Source organism: Labrus bergylta, chromosome 9 (genome assembly GCF_963930695.1).
Source record: "Labrus bergylta chromosome 9, fLabBer1.1, whole genome shotgun sequence".
Classification (NCBI taxonomy): Eukaryota; Metazoa; Chordata; class Actinopteri; order Labriformes; family Labridae; genus Labrus; species Labrus bergylta.
In genome coordinates this window covers 20159778-20177134 of record NC_089203.1, presented here as the reverse complement: position 1 = coordinate 20177134, position 17357 = coordinate 20159778, and the positions used below count along the sequence as shown (strand labels likewise).

Below are 17357 nucleotides of genomic sequence, written 5' to 3'. Positions count from 1 at the left end.
ATTCGCTGTTTTAGCTCCCCCGAGAGCGAATGGATAAGACGAATCACGTCTCCTTTAGCTTTTGCTCCATGATGCCTGTCAAAAAAATCCTGAGAAGAGGAACTGCGGGAAAATAAACAAGTATTTAAAAAAAAAAAAAAACATAAACTAATACACTTTTAAATGTTTACAAGGAGTTGAAGGCACCTGAACATGAACTCTTTTTGTGGTAGTTTTCTGGAGAAGTTAGTCAAAGTGTATCAAAGAAAACACAAGTTTTTTTTTTTTCCTTAACCGTGCTCCTGTACTGACATGAATGAGGTGTACCATCTCCTGTCCAACATGGTGAAAGACACCGGCTCAGAGGCCTACTTCTTGTCAATCCTTCAGCACCTATTGCTCATCAGGAATGACTATTACATCAGGTAAGTCGTGTTTGATTTCAATGATGACCCTGTGATGAACTGCTGCAGTTCAGATTGCTCCGATTGTTGAAGCTTTGGGATATCAAGTTAATTGTTTTTAACAGTAAATATGAGGAACATCATTATTACGTTTATCACTTTCAAGAACTAGTTTTCACCACCTAAAGGAATGCTCAACTTTCAAATAGTTTATTTTACTGTACATTTTGTGTAAATTACTAAGAAAGCAGCATCTATTTGCTTGCCTCTCTTTTTAATTGTTTTACTAATTTTGTTTGTAGACTGAGGGAAAAAAAAATAATAGTAGGGCAAGCATGTGAATCATTGATCAAACAGAGCCATGGACATAAAACACACAATATGATAAAATACATAACGTGTATTCTAAAACTCAACATGTGAAACAATGTTGATTACATGGTAGCAAATAGAACAAAGTGTGCAGTACATTCAGCCCTAACAATAATGATGAAGAAATCACCAACACTGCTCAGTATGAATTGGCCTTTTGGTTTCCAGATTATTATTATTTTTTTTTAAATGATTTGTATACACTTCATTAATCCCTGCGGGAAATATTGGTTTACACTCTGTTATTGAGAGACATGCTCCACACACATGCACAAGCAGGACCTGTAGAGTTGCATTAATGGCGAGATGTCAGAGTGGGGCTGCTATGCAGTACGCTGCAATGCAGGGAGCGCACCAGAGAGGTTGGGGGTTTGGTGCGTTCCTCAAGGGCACCTTGGCAGTACTCAGGAAGTGCCCTGGAACCTCTCCCGCTACCAGACCAACTTCCATACTATGGTCCGCATCAGGACTTGAACCGGCGACCTTCCGGTTCCCCAACCCAAGTCCCTCCGGTCTGAGCTACTGCCGCCCCAAGATGGAGATTGATGGAATTTATGGAGATCAAACTTTAAACTTAAACCTCACTTTGTCTAGCACGCATAAATTATAAGAGGGAGGGTAATATTCTGTACTTTGGAATAAAGAAGTACTTTTCAACTGTTGGGTTAGCATTCTGCTTTGCCTTTAGGAGCAAATATATCAGCCACTGGGCAGGAATTCTGCAGCTCATCTGTACTGTAGGACACTGATGAAATCACTGCTGTGTCAGACTTTGTTTTTTTTTTTGTTGCAGATATAAGACAGAAAAAAAAAAAAGTTGAAGACGAAGTAAAGATGAGAGGAGGAAGATGAATTTACCATAGACAAGTTGCTGTTCCCTTGGGGTTATGAATAATGTATTCCTCATCTATATGTGGGAAGTGAGAAATAGAATTCGCATTAGCCAGCTACAGCCACGTCCACCTCTGCTCCACCGTCCAGGCACTCTTCTGTAAGTCAGCCAGTATGAAGGAATCTGCGACAGTGCTCATGAAAAAGAAATTGGATGGTATTTCAAAATATATCATTTTCCTTTCCATATGGCTTCAATCACAAATACAAGGACAGAGCCGTATATGTATATACACAAACACTAACACAAGAAATGTATTCTGACTGAGGTATTTTATCTTCAGTACATCAAAACTGTGATGTATTGGGGATAACACTACAGTACATGCAACACTACATGTTACTAAAACAGATTCTATTTATCTGTTTTCATTACTTGGCCTTAGAGTAAGCAACTTTCTATGTTGCAGTCAAAGTAAGGCAAATGTATCATAGTATGTATACTATTTTATTATCTCGGTACACAAAAAAAAAAATCATCAGCATAGAGATTGGTTGTAGCAAAGCATGGATCTAGTTCAATCATTTAAGGTTAGTTATGTATTAGAGCCTGACTGATTAACCGTCCAGCCGATAACATCGACCGATATTAGCATATCAAGTGAGATCAGCGTCTGCTAATTTTTTCTCAGATATGCGCCGATATTACTAGATTGATTTACCAGTCAAATAGCATTTAATTTGAGTATCCTTGAATTACACAAGCAGTTCTCTTTCTGGCTGTCACCATCGAGTGTGCTGTATGGATTATAACAAGCATTATCTCCCTCCGGAGTGTCAAGCGATGATGCATGTACATGCAAAGTTACTTTCCAGTTGAGAGACCATCTTGTCTACGTTATTCTGTACATCTTTTCCACAAGTGTTTGGTAACTGCATTTGATGGATCAACACAATACAATCTATATATCTATATCTATCTATCTATCTCTATAAAATTGAACACACAGCAGATCTGAGATAGATTTCGGCCGATATATCGGTATCTGATTTTTTTCTCACCCCAATATCAATATTGGTATCGGCCTCATAATTTACCATATCGGTCAGGACCTAGTACGTATATGAATATGTGACAGATTTGGCTTTATGATTATCCCTAGCATATGTTGGCCCAAGCCATTCTACCCCATTAAAATTTGATTTGATTATTAGGAAATAAACTGTATTTAATAGTAATTAATGAAATAATATAATTAGTGTTCTAATACGTCTGAGAAGGTAGCCTGTTGCCGTGCTCCGTCTGCTGTCGTTCCTCCTAACACAACATTAGTTGTTGCGCTCCCCTCTGGGCCTTGGTTTATTTTTTGATAATTAATCTCTCACTGCAAGCCTAATGAATGGGAGCACATCAAACCCACCCAGTAAATATAGAGCAGATCTGCTCTTTTGGAGCCGGGTGATATGGGGATTACTCTGGCTATGTGGAGCAGAGCTGGATCAAGTGGCTGTGGCTGCACTGAACTGCAAGCGATCATTGGAAGAAATGAAGGTGCCAGAGTAAAAGAAGAGGTGGGGAATGATGCAGGGGACATATGCTGGCTTTTTTGGAGCCCGGCCCTGCCCACTGTGGAGGGGGGCCTGACAGTTCTGGGTCACTCTCCGCGTCTCATAGTTATCTCCACCCAACCCCTATCTGCCTGGTGGTGGCGGAGGATGGAGGACGAAGGGAAAATAGGGCGGCTTATTGAGATAATAATGTGGTGTACACTGGTGACAGTTGTAAGCCGAGTGCCACAGTGCTTAAGCCATGCAGGGCGATGCGTGAGCTTTCACTAGCTTCTTCCCATCACGAGTGGGCGCATCCGCCAGCTCCAGCTTAATGTATGGCATTTCATGCTTTCAAAACAGTGCACCTAAATGCTGATTTATTCTTATTTTCTTTGGCTCAGAATTCTGTGTTCTTTCATATTCCTGTTGAGAGCACGATACAGCCTGTCCACCCACAAGTTACCAACACAACCTTTGAAATTACGGGCAACAGAGTCATACCTTGAAAATAAACTCAATTCTGTTTCATGTGGTGTTATTTTTAAATAACTGCATACAGTATATTTTCTTTTAAAATGTGGCTTTTATCTTTTTTTATTTGAAAAAAAGTACTTATCTAATGTTGCTATGTGCAGTTTTGGTACCACCCATAATGAACCCACCTGGCCACACAAACTAAATCCACAGCTCTGCCTACTCAAATGATTCATTTTGAGTGTCGTTTTCAATCTTTCTCATTAGTTCAAACCATCACTAAGGCTTTAAAAAACACTTTTCATTCCTTATCTACATAAAAGTTGTTGATTTATTTTTATCATATCAGTGGAAAAAATGTGCAGATGCAAGAAGGACATTTTCTGCTCTCTACATGAAAATCCCCTCTGTCTTTAAGTATATTCAGAGGGCTGCACTGGACAGTATATTTGTGCTTTGGGACCCGTAGACGAACACTGTCTACTCTGTGCCCACCAGAACACTGTTTCATATCTAAAAAGGAGATGAAAGAATTGATTGTGATTATTGAAGGCTGCGCCTGTTCCAGCTGCTGATATATCTCATCTTGCTCCACCCAAAGTCCAGATTTCATAATATTGGGCCAGAATTGTGATTACTCCGCAGTTCAAGGAAACTGAAACAATTAGTGAGCCGCATCCACAAGCACTTTAATTTGAAGTTAACACTAGTTGAGGTAATTGTTGTACATTTGGGTATTAATGAGAATCATTAAAGATCATTTTTGTCACACCTCCTAACTCAGTTCAAATCCTTCCTTCCGTTTTAAAATAATTGTTGCTCCAAGTCTTTGGATGAATAAAAAAGTTTTTCCCCCCCCCCCCCTTTAGCGGATTCAAACATCAACTTCTGGTCAATGTCATGCCTAGAAAATCATTATTTCTCAGTCTGGGGCTCAGCTTAAGATGGCATTGTATTTGCTAAATGTCACTTGCAATTAAAGTTGATAATGTTACCGAGAAAAGGTCACATACCAACCTGTGTGGCGGAACGGGACTCTGGGGCTGAAACACACACTGCCGCCTGACAGCACTGAGCGCTCAGTCACACTCCTAACCGGCCGACATGTTTTCCTGGTCATTGTGCTTTCAATTACACACATTACACTGATTAGATTTACATTTCACTTTTTATGGTTGCTCTAATTGGCTAAGATGATTGCAAATTAGGCAAGAGGGCAAGCGTAGCCTTGGCTACCGTCTGTCACCTTGAAATGGACAGACTAACACAGACTTTTGGTTTTGTGTGCCCATTAATCTGCTAATTTCATGATTGGGGTGAGGCAAGTGATCAAATTTAATAGGGTGCCTATTTTCTCCAGCAAGCACCCTTTTTGACTTGGCATTTTGTGACCTCTAGCTTGGATAAGGGAATCATTTGTGGTTAATTAGCCTTGTAAGGTTTGTGTCACTCATATCTTTTTGTGGTGTGTCTAATTGTTCTGCTTTATGTCTTGTGACCCCCCCAGGCCTCAGTATTACAAGGTGATAGAAGAATGCGTGTCCCAGGTAGTCCTGCATCGAAGCGGCATGGACCCGGACTTCGGCTACAGCAGAAGACTGGACGTGGACTTCACTCATCTGATTGGTACTTTTTGCATTGCTTCAGATGAACTCACTATTAAAAGTTTAAAAAAGTATGATAAATGTCTTCAAGACTTTTTCCTATAATGGAATAAACTGAAATCATCCTCAGAATCAGATACTTTCCTTTGAAAACTCCGTTGCAGCAGGAGGTGCTTCACCGCTGTTGCTAAAAATGTTTTGATATCTTGCAGTCATTCTCATTATCCTCCCAGATCTCCCTGAGATTCCTCTGCCAAACACAACACCTGCAGTGGCTTGACATATAAGATCGGGTCATCTAATTATTGATGAATAATACATTCTATGTGGCAAAATGAATGCTGTTGCTTCAGGATCATTTTAAATGTGTTTTTTCCACGGAGACGGTGTCAGTCAGTCGTGTTCCCTGCATTATAGAGAGAACATCTATTTGCACTGCATTACTAATGGACAGATTTATTTGGTCCAGACAACAGAAATAAATAACAGTGTTCTGTTTCCCTCTGTAGTGTCACAAACAGTTCTGTGACTTGCCAACAAAGGGTCATTAAAAGTTTCCAGACCTGTCCACAGAGGACTGATGCAGTATCTAATACGTTTTCTCACTCATTTTACCACAGTTTAATCAGTTATTAAAAAAGTTTCAATTATTGTAACATCCACACAGAAACCGCGGGCTTTGTGCCACGTCCAAAAGTTTATTTGAAAGATGCCGTTCCACCCTTGTTTTTTCTACTTCTCACATCATGGTGTTGGCCCCTAACGACAACACTGTCTTCTGTAGGAAAATGTGTCGCATGATATGTAATCTAACAACAATTAACGCTCTTGACACTTCAGATGATTTATCCACAGGGGCAAACTGCACAATGAGGGATTTGTGTCACAATGAGATTTTACAGAAAAAAATACATTCAGAAAACAGTTGGAGAAGACTTTGACTTTAGGCTTCAATCTCTTTTACAAGTTTAAGAAACTCGCCCAGAGCAACAGATAAGAACTCTGATTGTTAAGGTCCTGCTATTTAAGGACACCTTTGTCAGTAGACTAGGATAAAGAGAAGAGGAGGGCAAACGACTAGCACAAACGCATGAGCCAATAGTTGCACAGTGTGACTGATTTCAGCGAATGTGAGGCCGTCATTGAACACATCATGAAAACACTTTTCCCGTACTTGTCCCCTCTTCACAAGGTTAACACAGCAGTTGCATCAGTCGCCACAACTGCCCATTTTTTCTACTTTGTCTGCTTTTCTCCAAGGGGGGGATATGTCATTTATTTGTTCATGTATTTAATGATTCCCTTAGGTATTACATTTCATCACAATCTACTTCAAACAACCTTTAAGTGAGGACACATGTAGGTCCATTTAAACAAGAGGTATCTCATCTAAAGGTTTTTTCTAAATACTTGGTCTTTATGCTGATGTGCTTATATACAGTAATCTGTGGAATTTAAAGACCACCTTACTGCCCTTACAGACTTTTAAAAGAAGGATTTCCAATCATGAGAGCTTTAATATGCTTATAATCTCACCAGAGTTAATGCTGCACGTCCCACCCAGTGCTGCTTCAGAGGTATCTCATCAACATGACTGTCTTGTCTTACAGATCAGTGTGTGGACAAAGCCAAAGTTGAGGAGAGTGAGCAGAAGGCTGCAGAGTACTCCAAAAAGGTGAGACATTAATCACTCCCAACAGCCCCCCCCTTGGTTGGCCGACTCCCATCAGGAAAGTTTTTTCTTCCTCAGAGCTCCCAGACAAGCTATTGATTTTCCATGCCCTGATCAATAGCTGGCTGTGACGCTACATGATCCGTATCAGCATTACAAGAATCAATGCCGATCTTCTGATGTATACTTATTTGTGCACCGTGCAAGGGGAGAGTTAAGTTATGTGAGGGCTCTTTTTGTGCATTTTAACCAGGCCCTTTAGCGTTTATCTCTTTATCTTACATCTCCCTTTAATTCTGTGATATCTATTCAATATTTGCTTTATTTATTTATTGTATTCATTATGGGCACATAGACTGAACACTATTTTACTGTTAAACCTTGCCTCAAGCAAACCATGCATGATATTTCAATGCATCGTCTTGCGTCACTGCCTCTGTCTGGCACACGAAGGGGGTCCAGGATTTGTTGGTTTCTTAAGAGTCTTGTCCCACCAGCAAACCACGCACCCTGCTGGGCCAGTGAAGTCATTGTAGCGACAGGGTTCGGTTTCTGCAAAGGTTAGATCCATCATCATACATGAAAGCCAGGCCTGAAAGAAAGACAAAGGACAACAGGGCTCTAGGGCCATGTGAGCTATGAATAGAAATCGGCCAGAGAGTGTAAGACGGGCGTGTTTCGGTGTCTGTTGATGTGCCCCGTGGCCGTTCTCCGGAGACACCGCGCCGCTCACTAACCCGAGTGTGTGTTTGTTTACATCTTCGTCCAAATATTTGTTATGTGCACATAGACATGCTTGTGCCTCTATTTCTTCCAGTTTGATGAGGAGTTCAGTGCACGGCAGGAGGCCCAGGCTGACTCTCAAAAGAAGGAAGAAAGAATCAAAGAGCTGGAGGGGAAGATCCAGGCCCTGGAGTCCCAGGTAAATCCATAAAGAAAAATCCCACCACTCTGCAAAACAGTGTTACATTCCCCCCAGAGATCTTTCACGTTGTACGGCTTCCAAAAAAAGTACCAAAAAGAGGAGACAGTTGAAAAAACTTGTCAAGATGCCCTTTTAATCTGCTTTTAAAGTGAAAAACATGTCATACAATCTTACACAGTATTTAAAAAAAAAAAAGTTTTCTTTCAGATCAAGGTAACAAGAAGTAATGGCACCACTCGGAAAAAAGAAAAAAGGCTGATTTGGTCAGAAGGATACCTTTCAAACCCACTTATAGATGTGCTGCGGCTGTAAGTGGGAGTTATCATCCATGAAGGAACATTTGATTTAATAAAGGGTCAATCTCCTTCCCTTAAGTTGTAGCTCTTTTTATGCGCGAATTGCTCGATTGAAGCTTTTCCTATGTAATTCTATCATCAAAGAGATGGATTGCATTTCCTTTCTTGGTCTCCACATCATTTCTTCCCAGGCAAAGCCTTCCGTTTTGAGCACAGAAAATGACTGCTATTTCCCCCTTAACCCAATTTCAAACACTTTAGTACTGTCTTGAGACAAAAGGGCAGTTTGCCTCCCTGCTTAGAGAATTTAATATAAACCAGCGTTGAAAGATGGCATAGCTACATTTGTATTGAAGATTGCCTTTTTCATTCAAACATTCATCTCTGGTAGCCTGTATTGGCACTCCCTGTCTGATAAACTGCACCCGCAGCACTGGTAGATTTTTCTCTTGTAACAGTTTGCTACTTTTGTCCTTTTTCCTATGATTCTTAGATCCACAACAAATGCTGTGTTGTGGCAAAAGCTTTTGGCTGTTGTCCCGGCTGTAGTCACATAGTTTTTCTCTCCAAAACTGAATGTGTGTACGGGTCTCACCCCTGCACTTTATATACCTGGGTGCTGCATCAGCTTCTTCTTCCTTTCTTTTAACATGCATTTTTACCCAAACTAGTTCATCACTCATCTTCCACAGACTACCCTCCTTGTCTTAATGAGACCATAAGACTCCGAATGTCCTCTCCACCTGCTCTGCTTCCTCGCAGCTTTTTTTCTCCCCCTCACTCTTTCTCTCTCTCTCTCCTTCTTCCACCATGCAGTACTGTCAGAGACGAGGCTGCGTTACCTTAGCATGCCCTCTTTCCCTTGTTGGAGCTTTTTATGTTGTTTCCAAGTGTTTTCTTCCCCGTAACACACCTCCCCCTCGCCCTCCCCTGACAGGCCTCTGTCTTTTGAAGACTGGCTGACTGCGGTGCATTAACAGGTAGAGCGGAGCAGGGGAGCCCTGGAGAGTCAAGCCCTCTCTTCCTCTGTTTGTGTGAATGCTCCTTCAAAGAGCGGTGACTGCTTCAGAGCGGCACATCAGTCGACATTAACCTCAGCAGGATAATATGTAATTTCTTTGGCACAAACCTGCATGAATGTGACCGTAAGGACTTTATCATATCCCCTATACATCTTGACAGAATATACACATAAAGTATATGCACCATAGGGCCCTTATCTTTGTTCATGTTTTGAAAATCTTTCTTATGATTTAGAACCAATTTCAGGTGTTCGTGTTTCAGAAAAGTGAAATTGATTTTAATCATGCATCACTAATTCACGTGCTCTTAATTAAATTAAATTCTTGGGTTTACAGGGTTTAAGTTTATTAAGAAAAAAAATGTAATCTTTTATTTCACACAGGTTTCCATATAGACAATACAATTCCTACCTCTAACAACCCAACGGTGTCATCCCCTCAGACGCTTGTGCTTTTGTTTCTTCAGGAAAACAAGGCTCAGATAGTGTCTTTTTCAAACGAATCCCTGTTTGACACACTGCTGCAGAATGCCATTAGCTGTGAGAGCACCGACCCTTTAATTCGTCATGCGGACTGGTTGTCAGTTTGTCCATCAAAGCCGCTGCACTATCGCTGCCATTTAGCCGGAAAATAAATGAAGTGGGAGCTAACTCTCACCTTTCATCTCCCAGATATGAAAACATGTGCATGCCTGAGTCACCCCCCCTTCACCTTATTTGTGAAGAAACACATTTAATGAGAGTCTTTCGAGGGGAACTTTGCCTTTGTAACGAGCGGCCTATTTGATGTGTCTGTTTCATTATCCCTCAATCGAGTTGAGTGGAGCCTGTAAACATCCACACAGGACACAAATCATAACAAGTGGAAATCATCCACCCTTCCCCAAAACTTTGCCTGCAACCACTCAAGGTTGAAAAAAAAGGAAGCTTTTCATTGAATTGGCTGTGGATGTGATGAATAATGTAGCACTGCAGTGGTACACTGGAGCACTCTGCGCCATCCCATTAATAGGTTTTAACAACCTGGCGGTGTAGTAGCTGACCCAGCTGAGCCCCAAGAGAGGCTGGAGGTGTACTGGACCATTTTCTCTCTCTTTTACCACCAGGCTACCTTCCGCCCTGGATGATTACAGAATTTGACTCAACTGATATTGACAGCACAACTCACAATAGAGAGATAGAGCCCAGATTTGACTATTTACATCCTCGACACACATGCAGATGTCTTACACATGAATCCTTAACTTTAGCAGTTTAAAAAGAAATGCTGGGCAAAAGCAGGCCATACTGTACTATACCTGCTTAAAACATCTCCGACTTGCTCTTTTAAACTTAGATATCACAAAGCCTCCAACTTTTAATCCTTAAGGATTAAAGATAAAATAAAACTTCGTCTTTGCTTTAAATATTGCACTTGACTTCCATTTTCTGGAATTCTTGCAAAAAGAAAGTTCTTTTTAACCCACCCCACTAAAAGTTTCCATCTCCTTTTTCCATTATACACATTAAATATTTAGCTCTCTACAGTCTATAGTAAGAGAGGTTCTGTAGGAATAATTCCCTTAAAAAAATAAAAAAAATAAAAATACAACATTTCTGTTACTGTGGAATTATGCTCCGATCCTCTTTCTTTTGGCAAGGTCGCAAAAGAGAGAAATATCAAAGCAAAATGGGTACATTTCTGAAACAAAGACTGCAGTGTGAAATCAATGCCCATCACACATCTGAGAGAGTTAAGTTGAAATGTATTTTGCAATGCCAAAAAAAAAAAAAAAAAGGGAAATAGAAGAAAGGCTTGGAAGGTGCACTGACTGTCAGGGATGCTGTGCCTTGTTCCTTTCATGCTGCAGTCAGTGCTCTACACTGATGCTCTTTTGAAGATAGATTACATCTTGTTTTAGGTGTAAAAGTACAGTACACTCTGCCTTTTGCACGTCAAATAGCTCATTCAGACAAAATGGGAATATAACATTGTGCCTCCATTGCCATTAACTATGTAAGGGACGTCCTCTTTCTCATGCTTGCCTTTCTTTTTGGTCTTCTTTATGTTTGCTGTGAGTACCGTACCTGTTCTCTTGTACTAGTGTTCTCCTTCTTCTCTGTCTGTCTAACCCACCCACATTTGTGTCTCTCTGTTGCCCTCTTTTGTGACTTTTGTGTGTTCCCATGGTGTGTCTGCTGTATGTGAATGTGTGTGTGTGTGTGTGTGTGTGTGTGTGTGTGTGTGTGTGTGTGTGTGTGTGTGTGTGTTTGTGTGTTGTATCTGCACAGTTAACTATTGAAAAAGACAACCTCAAAGAGGCTCAGGCACTCATCAAGGAATGTGAAGCCAAGGTGGGTGTCCTCTTTGCATGCATGGCCCTTTTACATGATCTCACATTTAATCACCATTAAATCAAAGGTTGTGTGGTAACTCATTTGGATTGTTTTGATTCAAAACCTTTATTTGAAAAAAAGAAAGACTCAAACTGATTGGGCGACTGATTTAGTCACCTCTGTTCTTCTCTTTGTCATACTCCATGTTGAACAGAATTATTCAAAGCTTTTGCGTGTTTGACGTGCTTGAAGATTCAAGTTATAAGTGCCATGAAATCATCTGCAATGCTTCTTTTCTTCATACGCAACAGAGAGATCTCAAACTGTCAAACTAAATCAATGTTATAAATGTTTGCACTGGTTTGACACCACACTTGATGAAATACTTAGTGTGTTCAAATTAATCATCCATTAAAAAAAGATCACATCAAAAAAAAGCCCTCTTTTCAAAGACATTTATTCTGTTGTAAGTAGATGAAATCTATTGTCAACTCTATAGGTTTTTTTTTAGGTTTTTTTTTAGACAACACACATTTCCTCCTCGTCTAACGCAATTTTCATAAGTAAACACTTTGTGATTGAATTCTCTATCAGAGATGAGACTGGGGCATAGATTTAATCACATAGCGTTCAGAGTTAATTACCTGCCAATGCTGACCTCCCCATTGACTCCAGAAGACTATGAATCCAAATTGGATGGGTTGGATTTCATATTAGTCCTGACTTTTACTTAAATCTGAAGCTCCAGATGGGTTCAGAGAAGCCAAAAAGCATTAGAACAAGTGCACAAACTTTTGAGATAAAATATGCCACATGCATGATGATATATACATATTAGAACTCAACACATAAAACAGAAGCATATATATAAAGCCGTTGATGGATTTAAAAATACATTCAAAATATAATGTGGTAGGATGTACAATAGCTGTGTTTCTAAATATGTATGTCAGTAGATTTGTGCATGTATTTTGTATTCTGTGTTTGCTTGTTCAGACGTAGACAGTAACACATACACATGTAGAGGCTACATTATCACACTGCAAGCGTGATGCTGCCCAATGGGAATTCAGTATGAAATGACCATTATAACTGAAGTCATGATACACCATTGTAACATGATTTACATTTATAACACTTACACACTTTTTCTTTTTCATTTTGTTACCTGATAAGGAACACAGATGGCAGTGATATTGGATCCCTAGGGTTCTGTCTAACAATGGACTGATTACTATTGGATAAATCAGCTTGTGAGAGCGGTAGAGAGAGAGAGAGAGAGAGAGAGAGAGAGAGAGAGAGAGAGAGAGATAAAGACACGAGGGCCCTTGCATACAGAAACAACTGCGCTCTAATTTAGCAGCTAATTTGCTTCCATTCTCTCAAATTAATCTTAAAAGAGGAAGCGGGCCATGGAGGGCTGCAGATTGACAGACATGTAATCATTCGTTGTGGATATACACCGAAGGGCTCTGGGTGATATATGTAAGAAGCTCCTTGCAGAACACCTTCTTAATTTTAGCCCTAATAAACAATTTGCCGATGCCATTATGTAATGAAACACAACTTAATGCCTGTCAATATGAAGCCTATCACATTTAACGCACACAATCAAGTGACTGGGGGGAAAGCCTGGAGCGGGGAATTGGTTTTGGAAGTGGAAGTGGAAATGCTCATCGGCGAGATCTGGCATTTAATCAGCTTTATAAATCTACGCCTGTCTAATCTTGAATGTCTGTAATTTTGTATTTGCATAACTTTTTCCTACACATTTTTCAGTTGGCATTATCACTGACTACCTGACTACCTGTGTATGTGGTGTGTGTGATAGTGCAGACATGTCGCAGGACAGATAGACGTTGCCTTATCAGCCTCAGGTCTAATTACTTCCCTGTCTGCTGTTTAATAGCCTGCCATTGTGAGGGCTCATGAAAAAGATTTTGATAAGAAAGCAACTTTCTTATCTTTTGTACATTAAAACAGTAGTATATTATAGGTCTGATAACATTCTGCTCAGACTTTTCATTAATATCCACAGGGGTTTACAAAAACAACACACAGGTCACAGTGTGGCCACTCACACTCACTTGTAAAGCAACAGTTTGTTTTTGTTTGTTTTCTGGCTTTATGGTTAAAATTAACGAATCACTTATTGTAAATATATGGATGATTCAGAAGTTATTATGGCCAGTTTGACAAAATTAATTAATTTCATAAAAGAAGAAAATAGAACAAATGCAAAACAGGTGAGTTATTAAAGATGAAAAATGCCAAGACACTTCACTGAAATAAGTAAAAAGTCTTGATTCAATTTGCTATTTCATCATCAGAAATGTTCAAAACAAGGTAAGTCATCAAGAAGTTGGGTATCAACCCACGCGTAGTGGCACAAGCAGCCTCCTTCAGGGTGTACTCAGCACACAAACAGCCACTTAAATACATACCAGATAATTAAGCGCACCTGGGCAGGAGGGGAGAAGGGTACAATCACCAAATAACCCCCAACACATGCAAAAACAGGAAAATAAGGGAACTACTGTAAATAGGTAGGGAAATGTACACATAAAGAGACACTATTACAAATGAGAAGGAAACAGCAGTATAAAGAGCAAAAGAACAAATAACAAAGAAGCAGATCATACAGCTGCAATAACCAAGGCACCAACTGTTCTGATAAATCAAACATGTTGAGTATGAGCTGCAACACTGCTAATGTCAAACAGTTGATATTGTACACAACCATACTGTCAAGGCCTTTTCCTAATCTCAAAAACTTTGTACAGAGTCAATGTTTTTTAGTCACCAAAAAACACACAATTACCCTCATCAGCGAAACCATTTTACTCTATATGTGAAGATATACTTCACTCAAGTGTGCGTTCAATTTACACATTTTGACGTCTTATTTATTTTAATGCCCAACATTGCAACCTGTCACTTTATAAAATGAGAATTATTTGCCAATTAGTAGAGATTATCTTCAACCGCTAATTCCACTTTGTTGATCCCAATGCATGCATCATGTTAACATGTGGTAGTGTCAATAAACGCCATCACCAGTTTGTACATCCATGTTGGAGCTAGGTGTTGCCAAAAACTCTTTCAAAGCAGTCTTTTTCTGTAATTTAACAAGCTTAACTTTTTAAAATGAATCTATGATGACCATAATAAAGTTATTATTTCAATTAGACTATATCTGGTTATATAATATAGGAAAAATAATCTCACTGAGACTCAGACAACAACCATAGAGTTCTGAATTAATTCATTCTTGTTTTTTAATTTTTATTTAAAAGACCCAGAGCCCAGTCAACTTGGCCAACACATTCACAAAATGTGCTGCCAATATGCTTTCATGTTCTCTTTTTGGCTCGTTAATTTGTGACAGCAATGTAGATGGCCTTCTCTCTTAACTTGTAAGAAACACTTACTGAACCTGGAAACATTAGCAATATACCCTGCAACAAGTTTGTAGACTGTTTTTTTTTTTTTACACATGTACCCTTCCCTTGTCAAATCCTGTGGCAAATAACTTATACACCAACAATTATAAAACAAAATAAACTGCTTGAATGGTACAATCCAAACATTTACACTTTTGACTGTTACATCAGATCGGGGCCCGGTCAGTGTGTAGACCATCATTTACATTTCTTCCCTATATTTGCAGATTGCAGCCGGTCCATCAGCAACCGGAGCGCCGCCACCACCACCTGTACCAGGGGGTGCAGCAGCTCCACCCCCTCCCCCACCGCCTCCTCCACCACCTCCACCTGGTGGCTGTCCTCCCCCACCTCCTCCTCCTCCTCTCCCTGGCCATGCCGGCATGCCACCGCCACCACCACCGCCTCCGCCACCTGGAGGAGGACCTCCACCTCCCCCTGGTTGTGGACCCCCACCTCCTCCACCTTTCTTCGGGGGCCCAGGTGGGCCTCCCCCACCTCCTGCACTGCCTGTTATCAAGCTGCCTTATGGACTGGAGCCCAAGAAGGCCTACAAGCCTGAAACGGTGATGAAGAGGGTCAACTGGACTAAGGTATGCTTACCTAAGATATGTATGAATATTTTCAAGATAATGGACTATAATATAAAGGGAAACATTATTCTATAACACATGTGAATTTTAATGCAATCTCTTTACAATCAAGCCAGCACTTAGCACTTGCCTCTGAGAGTTTTTGAATTAACCCGTCACTCAATATAGATGCAAAGTTGAAGATCAAAATAAAAATGCGCTCTTTTCAAATATATTCAAGGCAAACAATCTTTCAGGTATGGTTACACTATTCCACTCCGGGGAATCATTTCAAAGCATACAACAGTAAACAATTTTCATAGCTTAAATGTCCTTGATTTTGCACATTCTGAGCATAATTGAATGAAGACTGGGTTGTGAAACGTACCATCACATTTGAATACAATTTCAATCAGACATTCTCTTGCATGTGGGCTTTATTTTACTACAGATAATTTATCCAACACCTCAGGACTTCTTGGCAATAATTTAATGGTTCTTTGCCGATGCTTGTGTGACCTTGTGTTCAAGCCCTCAATTACTGACAACAACCAAAACGTCAGACTAGTGCTTTTGACATCATATTTAGTGGTGCATATTTTATTTAATGCTCTTAGTGGAATGAAGTTATGTTCTCAAAATAAATTTTGAACGAGATTTCTCTGTGTGTTGAAGGTGATGTAGTTATGGCTTCACATTCTGACATTTTTTAAGTAAACAAATGGAGAATGTTGTGTATTCTGCAGTAAGTTATATATCCACCATCAAGTTACTAAATTACACGCATAAATGATAGAAAGACATCTCCAAATGCAAGTCTGTGTTGACTATTGCATTATACTGTAAGCACCACATTACAGGTCGCATTTCTGTCACCTCAAGGACTCTTTAAAATGCCAGTATGTAAATGCATGACTCTGTGTGGGAGTTTCCTGAGTAGTAAGGAAAGATATTAATAGTCATGTGGAAGTATGAAATATCAATCCTGTTGTGCACACCGAATTGTGCAGCGATATTTCTGCCATGATATTTTAGAATATAATTTGCCATTTTTTTTTTTGGGAATGTGTATAGTGTGTATATAATTTGTGTGCAGTGTGTCTAGAAAGCAGAAACGAGTTAATGTGCAGGAGCATTAACCTTGCCTCCACAGGAATTGTAGTTTGGTGATGCAAATGAAATTCATAACCACCTGAGGAAAAACAATCTGTGTCTCTTGTGCCGATTAAGTGGGACAAGAGTCGTCTGTCTTCTCTCTGTGCAGCAGATGGAAGTAGGGGACTTCCAGGAGCAGCGATAGATGGGCTGCATAAAGAAGTTGTTATTTAGAGATACTTGATATTTTCCATACCTTCATCCCCTCTATCCACCATCCCACGCATGTCTGACAAGAGTATGAGTCAATTAGATTTCATTGAGAGAAACAGGACTTTTATATTATTGTGAACTAAAAAGGTATGCAGTTATTTCCATACAATTGAGTTTAATATGTAGATATGAAGGTTCTTGTTTCCTTACCTGTAAAAATCTGACGACTACTTTCATACTTCAAACATATCATCTACCCTATGCTAACATACCGTGTATAAAGTGACATCTTTACACTGACTGTGGGCAGCTTTTAACTGGGACGTAGGACTATTTGTACATTTTCAACTGCTGTACAAGTCCTCTAGTCAAGCTGGAGATGGCATAGCATTCTCAGTCAGAAGCAGTAACACAAGGCACTCACAGGGGAGAAGATTGGCTCAGGCACACACTGGGAAATGTCAGCTTTGTTTAAGTACTAAATGCATTTTAAATCAGCTTGAGTTATTTCTTCCCTCAGTGTACTTCCACATTTGTATCAGTGATTCCCGCTAGAAATTATTAGTGAAGATTAAGCATGGGACTGTCC

The 17357-nt window shown here is 39.9% G+C and overlaps 1 protein-coding gene across 5 annotated transcripts in view; it reads left to right on the top strand.

The window, feature by feature from the left end:
* The window catches only part of diaph2 (diaphanous-related formin 2), a 368317-nt gene that overhangs the window by 119833 nt on the left and 231127 nt on the right, over window positions 1-17357 (top strand). For 4 of the 5 annotated variants that reach the window (XM_020640450.3, XM_065959019.1, XM_020640447.3 and 1 more), the window contains 6 exons: window positions 288-404; window positions 5119-5237; window positions 6826-6890; window positions 7705-7809; window positions 11401-11463; window positions 15116-15481. In XM_020640450.3, coding sequence (XP_020496106.2) covers window positions 288-404; window positions 5119-5237; window positions 6826-6890; window positions 7705-7809; window positions 11401-11463; window positions 15116-15481 — 835 coding nt within the window. The remainder of the gene's footprint in view (window positions 1-287; window positions 405-5118; window positions 5238-6825; window positions 6891-7704; window positions 7810-11400; window positions 11464-15115; window positions 15482-17357) is intronic. The other variant, XM_020640451.3, reaches the window with a different exon arrangement.